This window comes from Pituophis catenifer, unplaced genomic scaffold (genome assembly GCF_029215685.1).
Source record: "Pituophis catenifer annectens isolate HBS135680 unplaced genomic scaffold, rPitCat1.0.hap2 SCAF_10, whole genome shotgun sequence".
Classification (NCBI taxonomy): Eukaryota; Metazoa; Chordata; class Lepidosauria; order Squamata; family Colubridae; genus Pituophis; species Pituophis catenifer.
The window spans coordinates 10,187,552-10,210,306 of record NW_027256890.1 but is presented as its reverse complement, the minus strand read 5'-3'; the positions used below and the strand labels follow the sequence as shown (position 1 = coordinate 10,210,306).

The following is a 22,755-nucleotide window of genomic DNA, read 5'->3' as shown; positions in this document are numbered from 1 at the left end:
GCCAGCTGCCTCGAACGTGGGCTCTTAAGCAAGCGAGCCAAGATCCACAAATTCCAGATTTTAGTTGCCAACAGAGTGAAAAACATTGATTTTTAGAACATAAAAGGGACAGCTTTCAGGGAATATTTATTTAAATTTATGTTTGTTGTGATGCCTTCAGCAAGAATGCTTCTGAAGCAAAGGGCACTGCAAATAATGTAATGTTGAACATTCATCACTAAATATATATATATATATATATACACAAGGGCAAATCTTTTACATTTCTCCTGGTTTCAGGTAGATGACATTCAACTGTACAATTTTAATTTTTCTTTCTTTATTGTACATATTAGGCTGTCCATCTCCCTGTTGAAGTGACTCTGTTAAATGACCAATATTATTCTGGGTAGAAATTACTAAATATGGATGTTTAAAACATGGGGTGTTTCTCCTAAAGATTACATGTGTATTTTTACAGGCATCCACAAATACCAAAGTTACATGAATATTTGACTTTATAGAAATGTCTTCGCATTTTTCAATGCCATAAAATTATAAAAAGCTACTGAAAAAAAATCTAAATTTAAAATTATGACTATCATGTACTATCTTAACCATGATCTACCATCTTAATTCTTCTCCTTCCTCTTTAACCCTTTTTAGTACCCTAATTAAGCAGAGATGGGGAACTATGCCCCCTTTATGACTTCTGGACTTCAACTTCCAGAATTCCATTCCAACTTCCATCAATCATCAATCTGGTCATGTAGATGAAAGTTTTTTGGACGTGTAATGGGTGCCCGACACCCAGAAAAATACGGCATCCTTCACTTATTCCTCCAGAGAAAGATTGAAGGCAAACGAGGTCCAGGCAGAAGATCATGGCTTCAAAAACCTAAGGGAGTGGTTTGGAGAAAACTCTGCAGCATTTTTTCATACGGCTGTTGACAAAAATAGGATTGCCAACTGATATGGGAGGAGGAGGAGGAGGAGGGGGAGGAGGAGGAGGAGGAGGAAAAGAAAAAGAAGTAGTAGTAGTAGTAGTAGTAGTAGTAGTAGTAGTAGTAGTAGTAGTAATAATAATAATAATAATAATAATAATAATAATAATAATAATAATAATAATTTTATTTCTATACCGCCCTTCTCCCGAAGGACTCAGGGCGGTGTACAGCCTATTTAAAAACACAGACAAAACAGCAATTTAAAATTTAAAATAATTAAATAAATTGGCTCAAATTTAAAACCCCCAAAAATTTAAATACCCCAATTTAAAACTATTATGTTGATAGTCCGGCCTGGCGGAACAACAGGGTCTTCAGTGCGCAGCGAAACACCCAGAGGTCGGAGATCTTACGTATTAAGAAGAAGGAGGAGGAGGAGGAGGAGGAGGAGGAGGAGGAGGAGGAGGAGGAAGATTGTCTTGATGCTTGCTTGTGCTTCCCAGAATCATTTGTCCACACCAGTTTTTTTCGACATTGGCAACTTCAGGACGCATGGACTTCAACTCCCAACATGCAGGGTGGGGAATTCTGAGAGCTGAATTCTACACATCTTAAAAGTGGCCAAGTTTGAAGGGGGAAAAAAAAACACTGGTCTGTGTTGTAGTGATTTTTTTATTTTTATTTTTTGCTTTAATTTATATGCCGCCCTTCTCCGGAGACTCAGGGCGGCTTACAATGCGCTAAGCAATAGCCTTCATCCTTTTGTATATTTATACAAAGTCAGTTTATTGCCCCCATAATCTGGGTCCTCATTTCACCTACCTTTGAAAGGATGGAAGGCTGAGTCGACCTTGAGCCTGGTGAGATTTGAACTTGCAGTAATTGCAAGCAGCAGTTGTTAATAACAGTGCTTTAGTCCACTGTACTACAGGCTCACAATGTATATTTTGAGCGGCAGACAAAACACCAGCTGTGCTGGTCGTCAGCCCAAAACAGCCGACTTACTTAGCTTCAAATCCAATAATTCAGGGCTGTGTCAGTTGGATGTGAGAACATCGTTGGATCCTTCCAAATAAGTAGAATGATATCAGCGAAGCTCAATTTGTTTAAAGCCATTGTTTTGGGCGAAGATTGAAATTTACTCCCAGGGCCACGTATCTCCATTGTTAACGCTGCCCGTGCTGGATTAACCAATTCTCCTGTATTTTTTTTACTCAATGTTTTCCATTCAATTAGATGGGAAAACCTATCTAGTGACAGTCAGTTCGATCTAGCAGTTAAGAAACCAGACTAGAAGCCAGGCGACTGTGATTTCTAGTCCTGCCTTGGGCACGAAGGCCACCTGGGTGACTTTGGGCCAATCAACAGGAAAATATGAGTTCTAGTCCAGCCTTAAGCATGAAAGCCATCTGGGTGACTTTGGGCCAGTGACCAGGAGATGGTGAGTTCTAGTCCAACCTTAAGCATGGAAGCCAGCTGGGTGACTTTGGGCCAATCATCAGGTGAGTTCTAGTCATGGAAGCCATCTGGGTGACTTTAGACCAGTGACCAGGAGACAATGAGTTCTAGTCCAACCTTAAGCATGGAAGCCAGCTGGGTGACTTTGGGCCAATCATCAGGTGAGTTCTAGTCATGGAAGCCAGCTGGGTGACTTTAGACCAGTGACCAGGAGACAATAAGTTCTAGTCCAACCTTAGGCACGAAAGCCAGATAGGTGACTTAAGACCAGTCACTCCCCTACTCCAGTCCACCTCAAAGGGTAGTTGTTGTGGGTGGGAAAGTAGGATGAAGGTGCGTTGAATATATTTGCCACCTTATTTGTAAAAAATAATCAAGATGGAATACAAATGAATAAACATGGTTCAGACTGTACCTTCAGCTGATGGGGTAGAGAAAGGGGGTCGGAGGGGAGGAATCCTAATTTATTGTGGTCGATATATTACAAGAATATTGAAACCGTCCCAAATTTCTTTCTATCCGAATTCATACTAAACAAAATCAAGGGAAGGATTGTTTGAGGTTCTTTCTCACCCTTCCTTGTCAACCAACATGTAATCTCTTCTCTTCAAACCCCTCCTGTTCTCTCGTTTCTCCGTTTCATTCTTCAAGTCGAATTCCAAATTCCTTCACGTCCCTTAATTTTCTTCCCACCTCTAACGGGCCAAAAATCTGCCATGTTTCTTTGTCACTTCCATGTTACTTCTTTTCAAGGTATCGCTTTTGAAATCTTAACAGAACTTCATAGTTTAAGAATATGTTTGAAACCACTGCCCTCTGCAGTTACAACAAGGGTATTGCAGGAGCTCTCCAAGGTAGAAAAATTCTACTTCCAATTAAAATTGTTCTCCAGCTCCGATTAAGAGGAAACTAGGTAATTGCTTGATAGCAGATCAGATTTCTTGCCCATTCTGGAACAGAAATCAAGGCTGCTGGAAAAGACATCTGCAATTTTGACATGTTAAAATAATCTTTTAATAATAAAAGTCTTTCTGAGCACCTCCTTTTGAGAGCCATTAGAATTGGTGAGCGTTCTCCTTCCTTCCCTTAGAACAGGGGTCAGCAACCTGCGGCTCTGGAGCCGCATGTGGCTCTTTCATCCCTCTGCTGAGGCTCCCTGTCACTGGTCAGCTCCACAATTGATAGGGCTTTCGGTTAGGAGAGGTAAGGGAAAAAAGACGCCGCGCTAGGAGGAGACTCTATGGTAGGGAAACTGGACTTCCGGTCTACGGAGGAAAAAGGACGCCCCACTAGGAGTTGCCTCTATGGCGGAGGGAATCGGACTTCCGGTTGGCTCCAGAATTGAATGGGGGGCTTCTTTGAGTGTTTAAGGATGCTGACCCCTGCCTTAGAATAAACACACACAAAAGTTGAAGATTGATTTCTCTCAACAAAACACAATTTATTTGGCATCTAGATGGAATGTCTCTCACAGCATCTTGTAAAAAAAAAAATAAAGATTAGTGTCCCAAAAAAAACCCCTACCCTTCTCCACCCTTTCCCCTGAAATAAAAACCTTTTTTAAAAAAAAAAAAATCAAAATATTAGAACATAAAAATGTCACAGGGACCAACTTATTACAGTATCAAATTTCATTTCTGCATACCGTTCCATGAAATATAAAAATCTTAATTTTTTTCCCCCTCTTTTATTTTATTTTTTTTTTGTACACACACATGCCACGGTTCAATTCAGCCACAAATTGACACCACGAGACTGGCAAATTCAGCCGAAAATGTCTTTCCAAAGAAAATTTAAAAGCAGTGATTCACTTGATTGGCACACTGGCTCACACATGCACACCCATCGTCCTTTCTCAAGCGTACAGAAAGTCGGGGCATCCCCCTTTGCATGATGTAGCTAGAAAAGAGCTGGGCACACCCGAATGGGCCTGGAGTTCCAAATTTGTAGAACTTCGTGTTTGTTTGACCCCCCCCAATGGTTGACTTCAGGTTTTCCCAATTCTATCTTTCCTACTAAAGCCTTGAAGCAAGAAGGGATTTTTGGTTTCAATAAGCTATTTGATTTTTTGGGGAGGGGGGAGGAATAAAAATAATGAAAGGTGGAAGGATTGAATGGGCAAACTGGTTTCTCACCAAATAGTACCGATTTAGTTCACTTCCACTAAAGCTTCGAAGTTGGACAATCCATCCACCTTCTTCTACAGCTGTTCCAGCCTGCTTAAAATGAAATTTAGTCCACTTCTCCTGATACTTAGAAGTTGGACAATCCATCCACCTTCTTCTACAGCTGTTCCAGCCTGGTTGAAATGAAATTTAGTCCACTTCTTCTGATACTTAGCAGTTGGGACAATCCATCCACCTTCTTCTACAGCTGTACCAGCCTGGCTAAAATGAAATTTAGTCCACTTCTCCTGATACTTAGAAGTTGGACAATCCATCCACCTTCTTCTACAGCTGTACCAGCCTGGTTAAAATGAAATTTAGTTAACTTCTCCTGATACTTAGCAGTTGGGACAATCCATCCATCTTCTTCTACAGCTGTACCAGCCTGGCTAAAATGAAATTTAGTCCACTTCTCCTGATACTTAGAAGTTGGACAATCCATGCACCTTCTTCTACAGCTGTACCAGCCTGGTTAAAATGAAATTTAGTTCACTTCTCCTGATACTTAGCAGTTGGGACAATCCATCCACCTTCTTCTACAGCTGTACCAGCCTGCTTAAAATGAAATTTAGTCCACTTCTCCTGATACTTAGAAGTTGGACAATCCATCCACCTTCTTCTACAGCTGTACCAGCCTGGTTGAAATGAAATTTAGTTCACTTCTCCTGATACTTAGCAGTTGGGACAATCCATCCACCTTCTTCTACAGCTGTTCCAACCTGGTTGAAATAAAATTTAGTCCATTTCTCCTGAGATTTAGAAGTTGGGACAATCCATCCTACTTCTTTCTCCCCGTTACCGGCCTGGTTGAAATGAATGGTGGACTTTTAACCACAGGTCTCCAAGTTCCATACCGTAATTAGGACATCTGACCCATTTGAGGGTGCAAACAAACAAAAATTTGGATTCTAGGCAGCAATGCTTTTCAAAAAATGCGTTCAGGCCATACAACCAGGTTTTACTGAGTGGGGAGTGGGGAGTCTTGACTTCTATAAACTGCTATTAATTGCCCTCACTTAAAAACAGCACAAAACATGAAACTCAAAATCACACCCAGCGAGAAACGTCTCCTCTAGGAAGCTGACATCAAATACCAAAGGGCATTTTGTCAAATGAAGTTTATTGAGATGGAAACGGAGCTTTTAAAATTTGCTTTAGGGTAAGAAATGGCAAGCTATGGCCACGAGTGAGCTTCAGACAATGGACCGAGAGTGGTGTGAACCATACCCCAATCCTTCCCGTGGGAGGGTGCAGTAAGCATTTTAAAAGTTTTATTCCTACGTGGGAACCTTAAAGGAGCTGTCGTCGCTCACACTGAAGTGGTGAGGAACTGACAAGGTTAGGTCTTATTTTGGGGGAAATGACAGTACTAAATGCATCCTTAACTGGGGCTTATTTTGGGGGGTAGGGCTTATATTACGAGCATCCTGAAAAATCATGTTAGGACTTATTTTCTGGTTGGGTCTTATTTTCGGGAAAGGTTTGCCTTTCCCAAGATAAGGAGAATCCAAGACCTCAGTGCCTTCCGCCGTGCCCTTAAAACTTTCTTTTTTCAGCAAGGTGGGCTGGCTTAACATATTTTTAAATATTTTTAATTGGTTTGTCATTTTAAACTGGGGCCAAATTAATATATATTCTTTTAATTGTTTTTAATGTTTGTATTGTACGTTTTTACCTGGCTGTACACCGCCCTGAGTCCCTCGGGAGAAGGCGCGGTATATAAATTTGAAATAAAAATAAAAATAAAAATAAAATTTCAAAATGTAACAGGACCCCTAGTTCTGTATTTCTCCTTCTAAATTCGTCTCTCTTTACATGGACGGGAAGCTTGGCCATCAGCTTCCAATCCCGTGTCGCTGTTATACTTTGCTCAAGATCATAAAACCAGCGTTTCTCCATCTTGGCAACTTTTAAGAGGGGGAGGACTTCAACTCCCAGAATTCCCCAGCCTGGGGAATTCTGGGAGTCAGTCCTCTCCCAGTTGCCGAGGTTGAAAAACATTCGTCGTAAACGCTCAATCACCCAAGCCCATTCACACTTACATATATAAAACCAAAGGAAGAAGTCCGTACCTACAATGTATAAAACTGATGAGTGTGCTAAAAACGCACATAACCCGCTTTTTATTTCTTTATTATTATTATTATTATTTTTCCCATACTTCAGAAACGTTCAGTACCTGCCCTGGATCCCCAATTCTGACCTCAGACTTTGGGAAGGAGAGAGGGAACGCTGCTTGGTTACCAGGCTGAGACAGCCAGGAGGAAGGAAAGAAAGTACCGTATTTTTCAGAGTATAAGACGCACCGGAGTATAAGACGCACCTACCTTTTTTGGTGAGGAAAAGAAGAAAAAGAAATCTGCCTCTGCCTCCCAGCAATTTTGCCTCTTTGCAGCAAACAGCCTGCTTTACTTTCATTTTCGTTTTCAGCATAGCTTGATTAGCACAAGGGGGGGAAAAAATCTGCTCCAGCAATTTATCTCCTTGCAGCAAGCAGCAGAGCCCTGCGCAAAACAGGTGAAAACAAATCAGCTGAGAGTTGGGAGGCCGATCCAATCAACCTCTGCTAATTAGGCTGTGCTGAAGCTGAAAGGAGCTGTTTTTTTCTTGCTGCTTGCTTGCAAGGAGGTAAACTGCTGGGAGGCAGAGGCCAAAGGGTGGGGGCCAGTGGGTGGGTGGGGCTACATTCGGTGTATAAGACGCACCTAAATTTTCACCCCCTTTTAGGGGGGGAAAAGGTTGCGTCTTATACTCTGAAAAATACGGTAATGAATGGGAAAATCCACGATTGCTTTTCCTCCAGTGTCCCGTAGCCATTTCCACACTCCTCCAAAGAGAGATCAAAGTTTCTGTCTGTCTCCCTCTAGGCAAAATCGTTGTTTTTCTCTCAAGATGTTGCTTCATGGCCCCCTTTTTTTTTTTTTTGAAACCAGATTTCTGAATTTTGTGGGGCAAGATCTAAGAGGTCACTGAAGCAGAATTGTGGATTTCTACCTCAACTTCCAAGGGGAAAGCATTGTCTAGATGCAACGGCCTGGCGGCGCGATTGTAGAACCGTAAAATGAGATACGAATGGATCCGTGATTGTTTGCAAGCAGGTTATCACCAATCGACGTTAAGTACAACTTGGGTTTCTTTTCTGCTGAGCCGCTTCAGGGTCTCTGAAGTCTACACCGATGGGAGACCCACCTTTCAGGCTGGAGTCTTCCCAAGCGATCCCTGGACATGTGGAAGATTAAATCTGCGGTCTTCTGCAAGGACAACCCTGGAGTGTTATTGGCCGAGCTAGAACTCTCTTTCCTAGAACGGCCCAAAACCTAACCTACCATCAATATTACACTGGGGGTAGATAAGAAATGCAGAAGAATGAGAAAGGAAAAAAAGGGTTGAAATGAGAAGGCACCCTGTTACATTGAAGTACTGAACCATGGATTGTGTTTCTCCTGTCCTTCTAGGCCTCCTGCCTTTCATAAGGCAACAGGAACACACAAATGAAGGACTGGAAGTATGAAGTTTCTCTTAATTAAACCTGGGCATGCTTACTCAGGAGGCAAGAGGGCAGCGATGGATCGAGATCGGCTTGGCTATAAGTTGCAATCAATTCAACGTTTTACAAGTTCTCGCCAAGATCTCTCGGTGGGAAGGGTGAGAGGAAGCACTAGGGGAAGAGAACCCTGTACCTTCCAGATGTCCTTCTGAAGAGATTCAAGCTGGACTACTACTGATCACCCATCTCCAAACAGGTCTAAATTCCAAACTCCAAATACATCAAGAGGTTAGGTTTGTGACGTCACCGATTTTTTACGATCTGTACGATTATTTTTTCCTCCTAACCCCAAATTATTTCCCTTGCTTGTCTCCTGTTATAAGGCGTTCGAATGAATCCTGCAAGGATAAAGAAAGCTCGGAATCTTAAACTATTGAGAACGAAAAGCAAAACGAACAGAGATAAAGAGAAAAATTAAAGGCGGACTGATTGGTCCAATCACAATTTTGTTTTTCCCCACTTGGAAATCCTATTATCCCCACACCAACTCAGTCCCCCAAAAAAACTCAATACCCCAAATTTATAACAAGAGAAAAAGTCAGGAGGGGAATGCCATATACAAGTCACTGAGTTGAAATGGTCCAGTCGAGTATTAAAACAGGTTACGGCGAAGCGACTGGATCGAGATTTGAACCTTACATGCTTCCTTCCAGGACGCGAACAAGTGTTTGGCCAACTCGTGTAGTTCTTCTTTGCAACCAAGACTGGAAGCCATGTGAAGACGATGACTTTATGGAACCCATTGCCTGTCTCTTTCTCCTTGGGTTCGTATTTCAAACCACGATGGTCCTGTGCGTCGTTCAGAAATACCCAACAACCCAACATCGAGTCTTCTGGACTTGAAGATTAACCAAAGACTGGTAAAGCAGGAGAACCAACAACTGCACTCTGTTCCTGGAAGATCCCTAAGCGCCCTGGCATTCCAGAAGTTTCTACACTGCCTGATGTTTCATCTCGCATGATTTTACGATCTGCTTCCTCCCTCACCCCAAAAAAAATCTATCCATAATTTTCCTCCGCTTTTAAAAAAAGAAAGAAAGAAATTAAAAACTGGACATCTTCTGCTCTTTTTTTCCATTTGCCGGTAGAAAAACAAACAAAGTGTCTTTAACAACTTGGTTTTTCTTCTGAAGAGGGTCAGGTTAAGAATGGGACATGACTGCCCAGGCCAAGTCTAAACTCAAAAGGAGAATCTGAAAAAGGCCAGACACGGGAGTTTTTCTTTATTTCCGAACTTCAGTCCATGGATTCAGCATTTTCCCCCATCGTACATCGGGCCGGCCAAGCAGCTGCCCAACATTTATTGCTGACTGGCAGTTAATGGGGGGTAGGGGGGCATGTCTCTCGTTTTGATTGTGTTTCCTTTTTTTTTTATACAATGGTATTTAGAGAACAGTGGCTGTGGTGGTTGCCAGCCAGGCTCTCTGAGAGAGTATTTTCACTTAAAGGAGTGTCTGGTAGGACAAGGAGGGTGCTGCTGTCAGCAGAGTTTTCAAGGTCCATCGGAGACGGGCCCACGGAAGGAGGAAGAGAGTCGTTGGGGAGCGGCGGAGACGTGTCGGCACTTCCTAAGGACAGCGGAGGGTTAGGGCCTGTCTGAGAATGGACCCCATCTAAGGAAGGGAAAATACAGGACAGCGTCAAGGCCCAAATCAATGCATTCCTGGAGGTCCTTAGCTACTTCCAGACCATTACTGCTTACTTTTTTGCAGGTTGGGATCCTGTGTGAGTGAGCCCCAGATTCAGGAGTGACCAAAATTGTGGGAACCTTTTGGAGAAAATGTATTTTCTAAAACTGGCTAATAACACCACTTTTTTGGGGGGGAGTAGTAGCAGGAGTGAAATGCTCCCGGTTCGGACCGGATCACCCGATCCGGTAGTGATGGATTAGGATTAGGGTTAGGGTTCAGATCTGGCGGGTGGTTCGGAGAACCGGTAGCAAAAATTCCTTCCCCCCCCCCCCCATGCCCAGCTGAATTATGCTAGATGGGAATAAGGGGAGGAGGAGGACGAGGAAGATTATGGGGTCCTTGGTTGACTTCTTGCATATGTTTCATCTGTCTTGCAGATGTTTCATGACCCAAGTAGGTAACATCAGTGCTAGGTGGGAGTACTGGAGGGGAGGAGGAGGAGGAGGAAGATTATGGGGTTCTTGGTGTCTCTGAGCTTGTTTCTTGAAGACATTTTATTACCCGACTAGGTAACATCATCAGTGCTAGATGGGAGTTGTGTTTGGTCTCTGTTTATATATCTCACCAACATTGACAGGACAAGCCACGAGAATATAATCGGAGACCAAACCTCACTCCTTACACCAAGAACCCCAGAGTCCAGTTCTACTCTCTTCCTTTTCCTCTTCCTCCTCCCTTTTCCTTTTCCTTCACTCCGCCAACCCCACTCCCTTCTAGCACAGAGGGAAGTTAGCTAGTTGGGTAAGGAAGCATTTGCAAGAAAACAACCAAGCTCAGACAGCACCAAAGACTTCACGTAATTCTTTACTGAATGGGAAACGCTGAAACCAGAAGTCAACAAGATGGTTTTGGGCGAGATTTCGGAGCAAGTAACGATACCTGGATGAGAACAAAGAATGTTGTCCGGGTTGATGGAAGCTTCGTAAGGCGGCGGAGGGTCATCTGGATGTTGGATGTCCGGGTATTTGTACGCTGTGTAGGGAGGAGGCGGGTCGTGGAAATGAAAGGCTCCGCCTTCTCCGTCGTCGGAAAGATGCAGCGGTGTGAGTCCCGTTCCAAAGCCGTCTGGACCGTAATCGAAACCGGGCATCCTTCGGCCCAGGTTAAAATGATGCACTGTAAAAAAGGGATGCAGGGACATAAAAAGACACGTGGGCATCATCGTTACAATTTCATCGTTTCGTTCCTTCTGCAAAGGAGAATCCAGTTCAGAGCGGAACTGTGAAGCTTTTGCTCTTTAGGTTTAAAACTTAGTTATACCATATTTTCCGGACAGAGCTGGAATGAATGAATGAATGAATGAATGAATGAATGAATGAATGAATGAATGAATGAATGAATTTATTTATTTATTTATTTATTTATTTATTTATTTATTTATTTATTATTTATTTAGTTAGTTATTTAGTTAGTTATTTAGTTAGTTAGTTAGTTAGTTAGTTAGTTAGTTAGTTAGTTAGTTAGTTAGTTAGTTATTTTGCCGCCCCCTCTCCCGAAGGACTCGGGGCGGTGAACAGCCAAGATTAAGAAACATCCAATACAAACATTAAAATGCATTTAAAACAAAATTAAATCCAATGGCTTTCCCCAATTTAAAAACCCCTTACCCATAAAATTCACCAATAAAAATTCTAAGCCAGCCCGGCTTGCCGAAATCAAAACGTTTTCAGAGCCCGGCGAAAGGTTCGGAGGTCTGGGATCAGTCATCAGCCCCAGCCCTGTGGAATGAACTGCCCCTGGAAATACGCAAGATCTCCGACCTCCGGGTGTTTCGTTGCGCATTGAAGACCCTGTTGTTCCGCCAGGCCGGGCTATCAACTTAATAATTTTAAATTGGGGTATTTTAAATTTTTGGGGTTTTAAATCGGCCAAATCTATTTAATTATTTTAATTTTTAATTATTGTTGTGTCTTGTGTTTTTAAATTGGCTGTACACCGCCCTGAGTCCTTCGGGAGAAGGGCGGTATAGAAATAAAATTATTATTATTATTATTATATCCTTGGGGGTAGCTCATTCCAGAGGGCGGGTGCCCCCACAGAGAAGGCTCTTCCCCGGGGGAGGGCGGGGGTCGCCAGTCGACATTGCCTGACCGACGGCACCCTGAGGAGACCCTCTCAGGTAAGATGGCAAGTGGAGCCCCGTCATGCTCCATGCGCCCCAAAATAATAAGACATCCCCGAAAATAAGGCCAAGCGCTTATTTCGGGGTTCAAAAAAAATATAAGACAGGGTCTTATTTTCGGGGAAACACGGTAGTATTTAGTGCAATATAAAAAAATGTTAAGTAATTTTTCTGCGGACCACCCATATTTTCTCACCAACCATCAGTGGTCCGTGGACCACCAGTTGGTGACTACTGTCATATCCCACTTCCTTGCACCTGATGGGAAAATCCTTGGTTCTCAGAGGAAAGAATTTTACTTTGGCTACAATCCTCAGCTATCTCTACCTCCCTGTTGTGGCCCCACCCTCTGAGCCTGTCCCATCGGAGGAAGAAAGCTCCGAGCATGAGGAAGAGGAGTCAGCCAGGCCTCCCTCTCCAGGCCCCTCCCCTCTGGCACTGTCTCAGGTGCCGGCCGAGGGAGAGGAGATTAGTAGGGAGACAGGTGGCTCGGATGAGAGCGAGGGAGAGACATCATTCCTGGACGCACGCCTCCGAAGGCGTGATAAACGATTGCAGCAGCTCAGGAGGCGTGCTAGGGATTAGAACTGAGTCACTGGACCACACCCCAGAGACTATATAATAAAGGGTGGTGGCCAGCGATCCCTGTGACGAACAAAAGTAAACCTTGGATAGTCACTAAAGCCTCGTCCGGAAACTGCTGAGAGGAATATTATTCTGATTGGACTTTTGTACGCTAAGTATCTTATCTTTCTGTTTTGTGGAAATAAATGCACTTGGCAGACGGTGTGTAATTCGCTGCCAAGTTGGAGATAAAGACCTGGGTGTGTGCCAAAGTGTTTCCTTAACCCTCGGCTGGCTGTGTTTGTGTGTGTGTGTGTGTGGATGGGGACAGATCACTCCCCTCCCTCCCGTTCCCACAGCTTGACTCATCTCCGAGTCAGCCCCGAAGGTGCCAGGGGAAAATTGGTTTCAGGGCTGACACTTCGCTTGTTTACGGGGGCCCGGTTTCTGGCATGCTGCAGACCGGTGCCAATCCATGGACCAGGAGCTGGGGACCCGTGTCCGGCAACACTTGCTGGAAAGGGGAGTTTCCGGCTGCAAGCATCCTCATTTATTGGACCCGTGTCCCTCCTGGTTGGTACTGGCCTCCCGGGAGGTTACACGAGGCTGGCTCCAGGGGATTATAGGTGCTTCTTTGGGTGAGGGTGCCTTTCCTGCTGCCTTGAAAGAGGCGGGTAGTGAGGCCCCTCCTCAAGAAGCCTTCCCTGGACCCGGCTGAATTAGCCAACTATCGTCCAGTCTCCAACCTTCGTTTTGTGGCGAAGGTTGTTGAGAGCGTGGTGGCACGACAACTTCCCCGGCACCTGGATGAAGCTATCTATCTAGACCCGTACCAGTCGGGCTTCAGGCAGGGGTACAGCACAGAAACGGCATTGGTCGCGTTGGTGGATGATCTCTGGAGGGCTCGGGACAGGGGTTGTTCCTCTGTCCTAGTCCTATTAGATCTCTCAGCGGCTTTTGATACCATCGACCATGGTATCATGCTGCAGCGGTTGAGGGGGTTAGGAATAGGGGGCACCGTTTTGCGGTGGTTCTCCTCCTTCCTCTCCGACCGCTCGCAGTTCGTGTTGGCAGGGGGGCAGAGGTCGACCTCGAGGCGTCTCGCATGGGGAGTGCCGCAAGGGTCGGTCCTCTCGCCCCTCCTGTTCAACATTTATGTGAAGCCGCTGGGTGAGATCATCCGTGGTTTTGGAGTGAAGTGTCATCTGTACGCTGACGATACCCAGCTGTACATCTCCACCCCAGACCACCCCAACGATGCCCTTGATGTGATGTCCCGCTGCCTGGAGGCCGTGCGGGCCTGGATGGGGAGGAACAGGCTCAGACTCAACCCCTCCAAGACCGAGTGGCTGTGGCTCCCGGCGCCCCGATATAGTCAGCAGGTGCCATCGCTGACTATTGGGGGTGAATCTTTGCCCCCCACGGAGAGGGCTCGCAATCTGGGTGTCCTCCTGGATGCACGGCTGTCTTTAGAAGAGCATATGACGGCCGTGGCCAGGGGGGCCTTTTATCAGGTTCGCCTGATTCGCCAGTTGCAGCCCTTTCTGGATCGGGACGCCCTGCGCACGGTCACTCATGCCCTTGTTACTTCCCGGTTGGACTATTGTAATGCTCTCTACATGGGGCTCCCCTTGAAGAGCACTCGGAAGCTCCAGCTGGTCCAGAATGCGGCCGCGCGGGTGGTTATGGGCGCAGCCCGTTATGCCCATGTGACACCCCTCCTGCGCGAGCTGCACTGGCTCCCGGTGGTCTTCCGGGTGCGATTCAAGGTGTTGGTTACCACCTTTAAAGCGCTCCATGGCATAGGACCCGGGTACCTCCGAGACCGTCTTCTGCCACCAATAGCCTCCCACCGACCAGTTCGTTCCCACAGAGAGGGTCTCCTCAGGGTGCCGTCAGCCAAGTTATGTCGGCTGGCGACGCCCAGGGGGAGGGCCTTCTCTGTGGGAGCCCCAGCCCTGTGGAATGAACTGCCCCCGGAAATTCGTAAGATATCTGACCTCCGGGTGTTTCGCTGCGCATTGAAGACCCTGTTGTTCCGCCAGGCCGGACTATCAATACAATAGTTTTAAATTGGGGTATTTAAATTTATTGGGGTTTTAAATTTGAGCCATTTATTTAATTATTTTAAATTTTATATCATTGTTTTGTTTGTGTTTTTAAATAGGCTGTACACCGCCCTGAGTCCTTCGGGAGAAGGGCGGTATAGAAATAAAATTATTATTATTATTATTATTATTATTATTATCCCCAACTTTTGAAAAGATCCGCCAAGTCCGAAATTGTTTAGTCGCCCAAACTTTTTCCCATGCGTCCTTCAGAAAAGGTGAACCCGCACAAACTTACGGTTGGCTCCGATCAGAGACTCGATGCGCTCCCGGCGTCTCTGTCGCAGCCGATGGACCATGAAGAGCAGGAGGGACAAAATGAGGAAAGAGGAGACGCAGCTGACGATGAGACGCATGCCGCTGGCCATGGAATCGAAAAGGCTGTTGCCGTCTGCAAGAGGGAAAAGAGAACGGGGGTCATCACCCCTGTGATGGGAGGACTAAAATCTCTCGGGTTTCATCCTTGTGAACCAATGGGAGAGGGAAGGTGTGTTTTATGTCTTATTTACCGTATTTTCTGGATTATAAAACGCACCTTTTTCCCCCCTAAAAGGGGATGAAAATTTAGGTGCGTCTTATACACCGAATGTAGCCCCATCCATCCACTGGCCCCCACCCTTTGGCCTCTGCCTCCCAGCAGTTTACCTCCTTGCAAGCAAACAGCAAGAAAAAACAGCTCCTTTCAGCTTCAGCACAATCTAATTAGCCTCCCGACTCTCAGATGATTTGCTCTCAGCTGTTTTGTGTGGGCCTCTGCTACTTGCTGCAAGGAGGTAAATTGCTGGGAGCAGATTTTTTTTTTTTCTTGTGCTAATCAAGCTATGCTGAAAACGAAAATGAAAGTAAAGCAGGCTGTTTGCTGCAACCAGGCAAAATTGCTCAGAGGCAGAGGCAGATTTCTTTTTCTTCTTTTCCTCATCAAAAAAGGTAGGTGCGTCTTATACTCCGGTGCGTCTTATACTCCAAAAAATACGGTATTTTAGTTTTTTAAAAATCCGTAACGCTTTGCATTTTACCCCTCCTACACTGCTCTACGACTGCAATAAAGATTGGATTTGAGGGAAGCTGGACCTACCAGGATCCGAACAGGTAAACTTGCAGCATTCCTTGGGATCCTTCAGGTAATGCTGACAGCCCTGCGGACGCTCGCACAACGCCGCCACGCACATCTCCGGCTCACCGTTGTGACATGTGCAACTTAAGCAAGGGTCGTCCCCTTTAGGTGTGAAATTGTAGCCTTCGTCGACAATGTTGTCTTTGATATCCACGCAAGTCTGACCTGAAACAGGGGGAGAGGGGAGGGGGAAAAAAAGCCATCTCTATTTTGGCCCATTCTCTTCAGGTGTGTTTCAGTGAGTTTATCAATAGGGGTGGGGGAGTAACTAGCTTACTTCTCTTGCAAAGAAAGGACGATTTTTCGTAGCAGTTCTCGGCGTACCAGCTGTGAAAACCGTGGTGCCGGAGAATTGGAAAATGGGAGCACTGAAATTGGGCGCAGAGGATGTTTTCGTTTTCAGAGAGGGATGTGCTAAATGTAGGATTCGGGGGCAGAAATACTTCCGACGAGCCTGAAACGACAAAAACGGAGGAAGATGAGGATTGGGTCACGCTGTGCGGTGCCGTCCGTCCGCGTCAACCCGCGTGCTGGAAAATAAAAACACTTAAAAGCTAAACAGATCGATCCGCGCTGCCTTTGATTCGGCATCTCACTTTCCTCATTGTGGTGGAAGGAGGGCTTAGAATCACAGGAAAAGGGGGGGGGTCTTTTGAAAGGAGCGAAGAAGCAACGCAGCCTGGAGTCTCTGGTATACAGGAAGAGAGCCAGGGTGGATCTCTCCCTAACTTTGCACGGGATAGTTAGGCAGATTTGGGCTTTAATCGGGCAAGATTCCTGTCTGCAGGCGAGGAACAATAAAGAAAGAAGCAATTCCTGTTGTTGTTTTTGGCTCATTGAGCTTGACACTTATTGATGCAAAACAGAAGAGAGTATTTGTAGCTCAGGGTTGAAATGGGGGGTCCTTGGTGCTCTCTGAACTTGGTGGTTTTCTTGCAGGCGTTGCATGATCCAACCAGGTAACATTATCAGTGCTGGAGAGAGTGGGATTTGTAGTGGTGATAGAGGAGGAGGGGGGGAGGGGGAGGGGGAGGGGGAGGAGGAGGAGGCTATGGGGTCCTTGGTGCTCTCTGAGCTGGGTGGTTTTCTTGGAGACATTTCATGATCCAACTAGGTAACATTATCAGTGCTAGAGAGAGAGAGGAGTTGGAGGAGGTGGGAGGGGAGGAAGGAGGAGGAGGAGGAGGAGGAGGAGGAGGAGGAGGAGGAGGAGGAGGAGGAGGAGGAGGAGGAGGAGGCGGCTATGGGGTCCTTGGTGCTCTTTGAGCTGGGTGGTTTTCTTGCAGACATGACCCAACTTGTTCTGTCCCCCTTCCTCACACAGGCAATCGTAATACCAAGCACGCCTGCCAGTATTTTATTAGGTAAACAGATTAGAATTCTTGGCAGACCAAGGTTTTGGCAGCAAACTGCCGAATGCCTGCCAAGACCGTTTTCACTCCCATAAAGCAGAAGAGGACTTATCTTCAGTCCGTTCCAGGAGCAACAAATTATCCACGAGACAAGAGTTTAGTCAATGTCCAGTCCAAAATATATCCAAGCCGAATTTCAGAGATCACGATGTGACTTTCAGGGTTTAACTTTGTCCGTCACAAAGCCTGAAGAGCAATCGCACCCACTTTTATTCCTGGTGGGGCGTGGCTCCGTGACTCAATCTCTGGCCCTCCCACACTTCTTCCGTTGCTGCGTACACTTCTCCCTCCGACGCTGCCTGGGATCAAGCCAGGATTCATCATCCTCGCTCCCTATCAATTGGTGCTCCGATATGCCTTCCTCTTGGCACATCCCAGGCTGTTCCTCCTGGCCTTCGGATGGAACCTGAGGCATTGCCAGAAAGGAGGGTCCTGGAGAGGGAGGCCTTGTCAGTTCCTCCCCATCACCTTCTGAGTCCTCTTCCTCTGTTAGGACAGGCTCGGGAGTCGGGATCACAGCACAATTAGGGAGCATCATCAGTATTAGAAGGGAGTTACAAGCAGAGAGCAAACCCTCCTTCCTTCCAGCACGTATGATGTTACCTAGCTGGGTCATGAAATGTCTTCAAGAAAGCAATGAATGTCAGAAAGCACCAAGGATGAAGACCAAGTCCTCCTCCTCCTCCTCTTCCTCCTCCACTCCGCACATCCGACTCCCAGCATTGAAGATGCTATCTAGCTGGGTAATGAAACATCTGCAACCAAGCTCAAAGAGCACCAAGGAGTCCACTCATTGATACATTAGCTAGTTGGCATTTGGTTTTTGAATTAGGAAGCCTGGCGTTTCTCCTAGTGGGCAAAATATTCTTATTCATACTTCTTTAGCGTACACATTTTTGTAACTCACTTCCCCTAAGGTTTATAGCTTCGCGGGGGGGGGGGGGGTGTTCCTGGAAATTCTGGGTGTGCCTTCCGGTCCCTCTGGAAGTTGGCATGAAGGTATTTAATATTTTATGTATCAGAAGTAGGAAGCTATTCAATATACGAGGAGACATAAAAGTGCATTCAAGCTGCATGAAAAAGGTTCTGGTTTTAGTTTAAGAAGCCCAAAGATTCCGATTTCGAGACTTGCCTTTATAAGCGACTTCCCAGTGGCCTTCGAGAGAATTGTTCCGGTTGGTGATGACGAACTGATATCCAACCCAAAACCTTCCATTGGAAATTTAAGAGAAAAAAAAAAGACAAGTTGTAACACTTCAGCGAGGATAAGACTGCATTGAAGAAAGTTAATGCAAAATTTTTTTTTAAAAAAAAACACACCACAAGAAACGGGTTCAAATTCTGCACCGAGGGTTCATTGTTATATCCAAACTCCCTTCCGGTATGACTTAGGGCATAAAATATCTTTGACGCACCGCTCAATCCTAAAAACCTAAGGGTGAGTTGGGCAAAATTAAACCTGTTCAAGGTTTGTGTCGAACCTGCCACAACTTAAGCCTCTAAATAGAAACAATCTTTGGCTCCATTTCTTGAGAAAGGAATTCTTTATATATACCGTATTTTTCGGAGTATAAGACGCACCTTTTTCCCCCCTAAAAGGGGGTGAAAATTTAAGTGCGTCTTATGCACCGAATGTAGCCCCACCCACCCACTGGCCCCCACCCTTTGGCCTCTGCCTCCCAGCAGTTTACCTCCTTGCAGCAAGCAGCAAGAAGAAACAGCTCGTTTCAGCTTCAGCACAGCCTATTTAGCACAAGTTGATTGGATCGGCCTCCCGACTCTCAGCTGATTTGCTCTCAGCTGTTTAGCGCAGGGCTCTGCTGCTTGCTGGAAGGAGGTAAATTGCTGGGAGCAGATTTTTTTTTTCTTGTGCTAATCAAGCTATGCTGAAAACGAAAATGAAAGTAAAGCAGGCTGTTTGCTGCAAGGAGGCAAAATTGCTGGGAGGCAGAGGCAGATTTCTTTTTCTTCTTTTCCTCACCAAAAAAGGTAGGTGCGTCTTATACTCCAAAACATACGGTATATAAAGGATTATACGCAAGGTGGAGTATATACCTTAAAAACTTCAATTATAAACAAAATTTATAATCTTATAATAACGATGTGAGTAGGATTACTGCAATTAATAATACCAATACTATCACTACTATTTGGTATCAAAATTAACGATACCCAGAGAAAGGCATTGTTAGAGATCAAATGTTCTGCGGTATTGCAAAGCCAGAACGGAGAATTGCCCGCCAAAATTCCCAAATTCTACTTTTCTCTCCCTAAACTATCTCTCATTGCCCACCCTAATGTAACCAATCAGGTTCATGCAAGATGTTTTCATAACGGTCAGTCCAAGCGCAGTTTGTTAGGCGGCCCCCCTCCTTCCAGCTGGCTGTCCTTGAGGCAGCATCTCAAGGAGATACAGCATTTACTTTCGCTTCGTCCTCCCCACAGTTCATGGCCGTCTATCACCACATAGCAGCAAAGCACAAGCAAACATAAGGTGGTAGATGACTGTTTGATGTTGACAAATAGGATGCCGGCGATGACAACAGCAGCTCCAGAAGCGAAACTCAATGTCTCCAATGGAACCCTGGAGTTCCTCTCCAAGGAATGAGACATGTCCATCCCAAATCCAAAAGAAGAAGTGGGGTGTTTTCCCCCCCAAAAAATAAAATGCTGATGTTCTGGGCGCACTCACCGGCGTTGATCTTTCCGGCCAAAGGTCTTCTCCTCAGAGTCCCACTCTTGCTGCAGAATGAACTTCAGCTCCTGGTCGGTGGTAAAGGTAGCCAAGGAAGCATTCACCTTCTGGCAGGTTTGTACAGCGTCCCAGTAGTTCTCTCCGTTTAGGTACACCCGGTAGCAACTGGCAGTGCCCTCGTAGTGGTGCCACCCTGATGGGCATTTCCCTAGGAAACATGAAAGAGAGAAGGGAAAACAATTCCCCACCCAGTTAGGACCTCAATACACACACACACAGAGAGACACACAAAAAGTATGTTTTTAGTCATTTCTAAAAACTTCAGGCTGGTGTTTCTCAACCATGGCAACTTTAAGATGGGTGGATTTCAACTGGCTGGGGGAATTCTGGGAGTTGAAGTCCACCCATCTGAAAACTGCCAAGGTCGAGAAACACTGCATTAGCCTTAGTTCAAATCTAGCAAAGAAGAGATTTTGGGGGGGAAAGCTCTTCCTGTTGTGGTACGCCAGCAGCCTGCAGGGCTGGCAGCAGAGTCGGACAGCGATGAGGCTGAGGAAGAACATGGGCCAGTCCTGGAGGCTGGGGAAGGCCCGGATGAGGGCTCTGCGTCGAAGGCAGAGATGGGGCCAGGGCCATCGGGGAGTGATGTGCGGACTTCGGAGCCTCCAGAGGCTGACAGTAGAGAGGCAGAGGAACAGGAGGAGCCTGTTCCTAATGCACGTATGAGAAGAGCTGCCAGAAGGCAGGAGCAGCTAAAGCAAAGAGGACGACTCGGGAGTAAGGCCAAGAGATGATTGGCCCCTCCCATAAGGCTTAAAAGACCAGCAACGGCTCTTGGATTTTTTGTCTGAAAACAACTTGATAAACTTGGTTCTTATCTTGCTCAGCGTCCTCTGCTTCTGAACTTTTGTCAAGCGAAGCCTCTGGCAGTTTGCCTAATTATACCAAGGTTGGTGATAAGACTTTATGAAGACTTTGTTTGATTTAGTTTGGTCTATGCTGAGAATGAGTTAATTCTCAGCTGTTCTAATTTTTTTTTTTTTAATTTGATTTATATGCCGCCCTTCTCCGGAGACTCAGGGCGGCTTACAATGCGTTAAGCAATAATAATAATAAACTCTGTTTGTTTTCAAACTGTTTGCATCGATTACTACCTACTTGGGCCTGGGTCACAACACTTCCTGTACACAATGCAGGAAGAGCGCCATTCTAAAAACTGCTTATATTCGAAATGCCTGAAATGAAAAAGCTCTCGACTTGACATGCAAAACATGCAGACTCCATCCGGGATGATCACGGACAAGGCTGCTGCGAGAAACACAGCTGCCCATCTTCTACCAACTCCTAATCTTTCCTGGAAAATCAAAATCAACCTGTGCTGACCTAGGCTTCACCAAAGTACGACACAGACTCCTTGCCCCGAAAAAAAAAAAAAACCCTTTTCATTTGGCTAATGCGAATTCCTAGCATTCACATCCAGCAAAGTCCCGGCAAACAGTCTTTCAAGGGTGAATTGCAACCAGAGACCTTATCGGTCCTTATCGAGAGCTTCTTGACCCAACGCTATACAAAGAAATACTTGGAAAGGAGTCTCTATGAGGCACAACTCAGATAAGCAAATCTTCACACTATTAAATGAACTGATTGTCTCCTGCAAACACTACTCCCCTTTTGCCCCCCTTTATTCCCTATGGGAGGGGCCATTCAGCGTCCCCTTGTGCCTTTACTCCTGAGTCGACCTCTGCTCCTTAACTGTTCCCTTCTCCTGACATCTCTGTGCATGCGCACATCGGGAAGAGGCTCCAGCTGTTCTTCAGCCCCACTTCTCTTGAACTCCCAAGGTAGCTGATAACTGTCAGACGGCCCTGGCCCCCTCTCTGCCTCCGACGCAGAGCCCTCATCAGAGCCTTCCCCAGACTCCAGGACTGGCCCATGTTCCTCCCCAACCTCCTCACTGCTCTGCGGGCCACAACACAACCTTTCATTCTTGTGGACCCTATATTGGTGGCTTAATAGTGGGCAAGGCCTCGCTGGATCACGATGTAGAGCCATCCAGAGAGCTGCTGACGCTCGGCAGAGTTACGTATCAAACTGGAGGGATGGATCAACGGTTTGATTCGGGAGAAATTACCTTTCCGTGTGTCTATTTTGTTAAAATAAATAAAAAAAATAAAAAAAAATAACGCCAGGTTCTTTTAAGCAACCCGCCCAAGCAAATGGATGTTTTAAAAAAAACAAACATATGAGTCTCCACTCAGAATCTAGAGCAGCTTCTACATCCGTGATTCTATAATCCTTTCCTTCTACATATATTATTCTGCCTCCGGTAATCAGATCGAGGCGGATGTTCTCGTTTGAAGACATTTTCGGCTTATTGTAGGCGCAGGGAAGAAAATGGGTTTGCGATATCTTTTGGAGAAAAGCCAAGCTGCATTTGCTTTATACTCTCCAAAAAAAAGGGGGATTTATTTGCAGCCTTAAAAGACTGGAGAGCAAGAATCGTTCACTATGCTGTTATCTCGCTAAGGGAAGTTAATTGGAATCGCTTCCTTTGGAGGTTTCGTTTAATGTTAAGTACGAAGTAAGTAATGTTTGTACAGACTTCTCAATCTTGACCAGGGATCAACATTGGCACCAGATCCCCAAAGTATCTTTAGGAACAGCCTCCAAACTTCTTCTGATCGCAAAGTCAGAAGCAGCTGAAGCCCCTCTTTCTTTGATCGTTGCCTTGGTAACAAGCATTTCCTCCCTGCCCTTCAAGGCTCTTCTCCATGCCCTCAAGATCTGGTTCTTGTTTCCAAGTCTGCAACTTACTACTAAATCGAACCGGCTGTGCCATGTTGATGGTGTGGAACCGTGTCGTGTCCCCTCCTCTTCCGCGATTGTGCCTGGAGTCCACATTTTCCTTCCCGTGATAAGTTCGTTGGTCCCCTGTATAGTCTAGGAGAAAGGT

The 22,755-nt window shown here is 45.7% G+C and overlaps 1 protein-coding gene across 3 annotated transcripts in view; it reads right to left on the bottom strand.

The window, feature by feature from the left end:
• Positions 1-560: 560 nt before the first annotated feature.
• The window catches only part of DGCR2 (DiGeorge syndrome critical region gene 2), a 57,180-nt gene continuing 34,985 nt past the window's right edge, over positions 561-22,755 (bottom strand). The window contains exons 3-10 of one of the 3 annotated variants that reach the window (XM_070950299.1): positions 22,617-22,742; positions 19,800-20,019; positions 18,240-18,316; positions 15,973-16,149; positions 15,657-15,860; positions 14,820-14,972; positions 10,667-10,903; positions 561-923 (exon numbers count right to left, since the gene is read on the bottom strand). In XM_070950299.1, the coding sequence (XP_070806400.1) occupies positions 916-923; positions 10,667-10,903; positions 14,820-14,972; positions 15,657-15,860; positions 15,973-16,149; positions 18,240-18,316; positions 19,800-20,019; positions 22,617-22,742 (1,202 nt within the window). In that variant the 3' untranslated portion in view covers positions 561-915. Of the gene's footprint in view, positions 924-3,833; positions 9,710-10,666; positions 10,904-14,819; positions 14,973-15,656; positions 15,861-15,972; positions 16,150-18,239; positions 18,317-19,799; positions 20,020-22,616; positions 22,743-22,755 lie in introns of those variants that run through there. The other 2 variants (XM_070950298.1, XM_070950297.1) reach the window with 2 other exon arrangements.